The sequence below is a fragment of the Argiope bruennichi genome, chromosome 6 (assembly GCF_947563725.1).
Source record: "Argiope bruennichi chromosome 6, qqArgBrue1.1, whole genome shotgun sequence".
NCBI classification, from domain to species: domain Eukaryota; kingdom Metazoa; phylum Arthropoda; class Arachnida; order Araneae; family Araneidae; genus Argiope; species Argiope bruennichi.
The window spans coordinates 45,108,825-45,115,042 of record NC_079156.1 but is presented as its reverse complement, the minus strand read 5'-3'; the positions used below and the strand labels follow the sequence as shown (position 1 = coordinate 45,115,042).

Below are 6,218 nucleotides of genomic sequence, written 5' to 3'. Positions count from 1 at the left end.
AACATAATGAATAAGACTAATTATTCGCCAGTGAGGTACATATCTGGAAATCTTTGACAACAACCTGCTCATAATTATTCATAAAATGAAGCTATAATAACCAACAACGTTATACGGGACTTTAGATCAAAGTCCTTATTTTTTGCAGAATGAAATTTTTTGTAAAATACGAAGGTAAAATTGTGGCTTAGTGGCCTTTGACTTGGCATGGAGATCATGACTCAACCTCAGTTATTTAACCACGATGCATAAAATACTACAAATGAATTGAAACATTCGAGAAATTGGAAAACGAGTGCAGTCAAATTTGGTTGAATAAATAAATATTTAAAATCTTACAATTTTATAACAGTAATAGTACAGTAAATCAGTACTAAATATTTTATCAATATAAAGACGAATTCTTAAAATTTCTATAAGATAAGAATAATTACTTTTACTATAAGATAATTGTCTGACTGCAAGCCAATGATGGTACAGTATGTGCAACGAAATATTGCAGCGGACGAATTGTCAACAAGTAGATTTTGAATGACTTTCCCTTGCAATATGTAGGAGAGGCTTGAAATTTCCATAAATTTTAATCTTTCAAGATGAATCTGACAATGCTCAAAGAGATATTCCAGCAGTCTAAATTCACATCATCACAGCACGAGTTCTGAAAAGAAAGTTTCAATTTTAGCATAAAAGATAAAAACATCCTCATAAGCAAATGGGAAAAAATCCTTAATGCAGTTGTGTCAGATTCTAGAATTTACTAGAAAATAAAATTTGTTTAAAATTTCAGCTTGAACTCAACGTTATATTTTTTTAATTAGGAAATTTTCCTCTAGATTATAGAATGCTGGGCTTCAAATGCATAGCATTATAAGTTAATAAACAGAGTGAAATGACTTTTCTAATAATTCAGGTTTTAATTAAGCTCTCCTTGAAACATTCGGGTGTTTTTATGAATATTTATGCGACTCTCAGGTATGTGATTATATAACAATATAAAAACGAATTAATGAAGTATCAAATTGGGCAGAGTATCGTTCAAAAATGGAAACTAATTATATTATCATAACGTAGCAACTTACCACGCTTTAACTGCTGGTACTTTGAGGCAAGACCGAAAGAAACATTTCCTACTCATTCTGAATAGTTGATGTCGATCGAATTCTGGACTGGAGAAACCTTTGTTCTTCTGCACAAAAACAGGATCATGATCCAAGAAACCTGCACTAATGAGAAAACCAGCTTTATATACACTATTCTATTAACAAATTTGTGTGTCAAATTGGGCACACAATTTCGTTCCACGATGGAATCTATTAGTACTATTATCATAGGAACTTACCAGTCTTTAACTACTGGTACTTGGAGACAATAGCTGAAGAAACATTTTCCCCACTCATCCAGGACAGTGATGTCGAACACAAGTGAATCCTCTTTGACTGCGAAGGCAATTATTCTATACATATAGAAAGATGTCACGGTCCAAAACACTTCTACCAATGTGTGGCCATTTAAGAGAGGGAGAATATTATGGTGCAAGAAAATTCCACTGAAGAGTAGTCTTTCCACAAATAGGAGTTGGTTCATATCCGGCACTTGCACCAATGAGAAAACTAGCTTCATATACAACATTCTATTACCAAATATAAATTTACATAATTTGTGTGTCAAATTGAATATATTCTAAAATGAAAATTTCGACACTTATCATAATTCAGAAACTTACCAGGCTGTCCCTACTCATACTATGAAGCCAATCCCGAAGAAACGTTTCCTGCACATCCTAGAATAGGTGCTAATCAATAATGGATCTTGACCTGAGAAGGCAATCATTCTACACTCGAGGAACGAGATCGAGGTCCAAGAAACTTGCTTCAATTCTTCAGATGGAAATGAAACCATAGCATAATCCAAGAAATGGCACCAATGAAAGGGCCAACTTCCTTTACAACATACTATTTTATTACTCTCAAATGGATATGAATCAATATTCTTGACATATTTGGCTGTAATAGATGCGCAGAATTATGCTATCATCCCTACTTCTTAAATTCTAATACTACTTATCATTTGTAGTTGCAGCGTTTAAAGAAATGTACTTCAGGATATAAGGTTGTAAATGAAATTCAGTAGCTGGGATTCACCGAGAAGTCGTTAGGATTTGTTCCTTTAATTAGGAAGAGTTTTAGAATCCTATCATTGTGGAACACTCAAGCAGTTGAAAAATGAAAGACGAGCTAAATTCTGAGAAAAGCTCAAAATGATGTTGCAGTCAAATATCAAAACGTTTATTGTACATTACCAAAATGTTATCAATTATCTAAAGAAAATAACATTTCCGAAACAATGTCAACCTTACATGATAAAAATTCAAACATTTAAATAATTGTAAATCATTTCAATTTCTGTTTTCACAATTATGGCTTATTAGTGCGCATTGAGTTCCTCAAGACTTCGAAATGCTTTAATAAAAATGAATACAGTATAAATGCTTAATGAAAATGCATAGAGTATTAACTCCCTTAAAATGCATTATCACATATGAACATATGTTCCGATTCATTCAATTTTTCTCATTGCACGAATTCGAATCAGATTTTGAAGGTTTCCATTATTTTTTCCAGCATTTACTTGCAACCTATTTTATCAATTTCGTTCAAGCCGCAAGTTACTTCATAGCTTCTCTTGCATTTTATTTTTAAGTAAAATTCAGTTATAAAATTTTATAAGCATGTCGTATTTTATAGAAATCTAAAGTCATTCCGCAATCCTTTTTCTTTTTTACAGTTCTAAACCTTTCTTCTAATATTGTCAATATTTTCTTCAGTCGTGTGTCTTTGTTCGGTTTTCAGAAATTAATGCTTAAGCACTGTACATTTTTTTCGAATTTTTAAGAATAAATTTAAATATTGTGATTATTCTTGTAGGTTAGTTAAAATTGACAATTCTGAGGTCTATTTCTTAAAGTTCGTCCAACATCTTGGTAAGGTTTTTATTCTTCACTTCAAAAGGCTTATTTGAGACAATTATCAGTCTATTCCTTATTTTATGATTGGACTACAACAAGGCAGATCACATAATTTAAGATTACTCACCAATCGAAACCGGTTTTAAGACAATTAAGGAGAAAATGCTTTTGTTTCCCTTTAAAATATCTTAAATAGGAATTCTAATGTACTCTGAAAAATTTTGAATCATTTAAGTTATTTAAAGAAGCGGAAATGGATTTAATCGAGTATGGCTATCAATTAACTATATTTGAGAAAAATTAGAAATAATTCTATTGAAAGAAAGTTAATATTTCATCATGCAATTTAAAGCTATCCATAGTATTTAAAAATAGATTAAAACCCTGAGCACTATTAATTTATTTCAGCCTGAGCACTGTTCATTTTAGATTAATTTAATTTTCAGATACGATTTAATATTTTAGACATGTTAACGGATGGAGAAAAAAAAATAAGACTTAAATTTATATATAATTAACCTAATTCACTTCATTCAAGTAATGTTACTACTAATACCGTTACTTTTTTTAGATAAATTATTTCACTAAAACTTGGCGCGATCAAATCACACGGCATGTCTACCGTCTCTCGAATGTTCCATTCAATGCATTTAAAGGAGTTTTACTGTAGGCAGTTCTTTTGAGTTCCTCAATTCAGCTAATTCGAAAGAATTAATGTGCGATTTCAATACTCGTCTCAACTCCAACACAGGAAGTAGAAGAAAAAAATGAGACTGACTTTATAAAAATTAATACTGTACTCGCGAAGCGCTACGGATCCTCTGAATGATGTCGGTTATTTTGATCCAACTTTCAATAGCTATTTTTAGAATACACTCATACATATCCTTTTCATGTACGATCGATGTTTGGTGTTGGATCAAAAATATAGGATGCAATATTTTATCATACACAAGGATTACAAATAGAACTATCAGGAAGTTTCAAAAAGACACCAATTAAAATAGAATATTTTAAAGTATAGAAAAATTATCTACTGCGTCAAACTGATTGCTCAACGAGTGAGAAATAGTTTCATGACATTTTCGGAGCAATTTCTAATAAATTTATTTCGTGAGTGAACTCTAAGGAATTGAATTTTAATCAATTTCGTGAGAAAAGGAAATCTTCAATACAGTAAAACAGCATACGGAAAAATTTTAAGAAATAAGTTAATATCGATTTCCTTTGGAAAATTATAACAATTCTGAAAATCCTAAAAAGAGGTTTGTTGATTCTACAGTATCACTTTTCCCAAATGGTGGATTGCATTATTGAATAGATATTATCAAGTCTTGAGTATAAGAAGTTTTATTTCATTGAGAAAAATTTAAAGGAAAATATTTTCCGCATATCGTGTAAAGGATGCCGATACCAGAACTGAGCAACACTTTGAAGTTTCACTAAAATTTTTAAACCTAATGATAGGGTCTGATATTTCGATAGCAGCAATAGCTTATAACAGTTACTCATTGCAAAATTTATCAGCGAAATTATAATCATTGACCTCAGTAAAGAGATAAAACAATGTAGAAGAATGGATTCCCTCTGCCTAATATTGAAGATTATAGTACATCTACAGCTCAACTTCATTACTTGGGATTTTAGTAAGTTTCCATTTTTGTTTATCATCAATTCAATTCCACATTTCTGGGCCTCATATTTCTGACATCCAAGATACACAATTTTCACATTCGAGAAATTGAGATTAACAATCTTACTAACGAGTTGCATTATCGATAAATCTTGAGTAAAAAAGTTTTATTTTGTGATCATATTGAGTCTTCTAGGTTCTAGGTACCAAAATTGGGGAGGACGGGGGAGGGGTCTGTTCTAAGAACTGGAAGGCTTTTGGATTTCACACAGAGCAAAGGCTAAGGCTATTTCATAAGTTAAGCGTTCCAACACTCCCTTCGAACTGAAATTCAATCCAATGAAATGCCAAATTATTTAGCTTTTTTTTAAAATCTAGATAACGGCAGGAAATATTTTTTTATTTCTTTAAAATTAGCCGAGAACTTTTAGAGGTCTGATAATGTATATTTAACTGCTTTCGAAAAAGTAAATAAAACTTTACTGGGTTAAATATTCAAGATTTGTCTAATTTTTTGATCAGAAAATTATTTATCAAATTATTTTATAAGATGTACCTACCATGACTCCTTTTCAGTTACTCTCACAATTAAAAGTCTTAAATAACGGTTTTCTGTACCTTATTGTTTCAAAGGATGTTATCAAGAATAAAATAAGCATTTAAAATAATTAACATTGGAGAAAGGGAATTTTTCCCTAAAGTTTATGGCATTATATATATATATATATAATATATATATATTTTAAATGCATCGAAATAGTCAACATCAGAAATAGAGATTAAAAGTAATTTAATACGAATTTGGGAATAAACAGAAAAATTCCATGGAAAAAATAAATCAAGCATCTGAAGTTTTAGGAATCCTGGCTTAGTCATTAAATAATATGAGTACTAAAAATTGTTACTGCTTAGTTAACAAAATGAATAAAATTCAAAATTTCTGCATATATTCATAAACACAGCATTTTTATTATATTATTTGTAATCGAATCATAACTCGTTAATTGTGTTAAGATGGCCAAAAGGATGTAGCTACTAAAAGGGTTTTTACAGACACTCATCTTTTGATATTGATCCGCGTTGAGCTGCTTCTCTCTGCTAAAACATGGTATAAGTTCAGACCCACCAGATAGGTTCTAACAAACACTTTATTAAGACATAGTCAGTGACCCAACAGATTTAATTTCGCAAATTACACATTAGAAACGAAGATAATTTAAAAACATTACAAAAAGAAACAAGCAACAACGAAATACTAATCACGCTACCGACCGACCCACTTCCACACTCCACACACATTCCCACACCGTCCGACCGACCCACTTCCACACTCCACACACATTCCCCACACCGTCCGACCGACCCACTTCCACACTCCACACACATTCCCCACACCGTCCGACCGACCCACTTCCACACTGCACACACATTCCCCACACCGTCCGACCGACCCACTTCCACACTGCACACACATTCCCCACACCGTCCGACCGACCCACTTCCACACTCCACACACATTCCCCACACCGTCCGACCGACCCACTTCCAAACTGCACACATAGTCCTCACACCGTCCGACCGACACACTTCCACACTGCACACACATTCCCCACACCGTCC

General features: G+C 32.4%; 1 protein-coding gene across 1 annotated transcript; it reads right to left on the bottom strand.

Moving 5' to 3' along the window:
* Window positions 1–1,086: 1,086 nt before the first annotated feature.
* Window positions 1,087–1,756, bottom strand: LOC129971163 (uncharacterized). Its single transcript, XM_056084678.1, has 2 exons — window positions 1,340–1,756; window positions 1,087–1,218 (listed from the first exon to the last, which is right to left on the bottom strand). The coding sequence occupies exons 1-2, from the start codon at window positions 1,627–1,629 to the stop codon at window positions 1,203–1,205; spliced, it is 306 nt and encodes a 101-aa protein (XP_055940653.1). The 5' UTR covers window positions 1,630–1,756; the 3' UTR covers window positions 1,087–1,202.
* Between the last annotated feature and the right edge of the window lie 4,462 nt (window positions 1,757–6,218).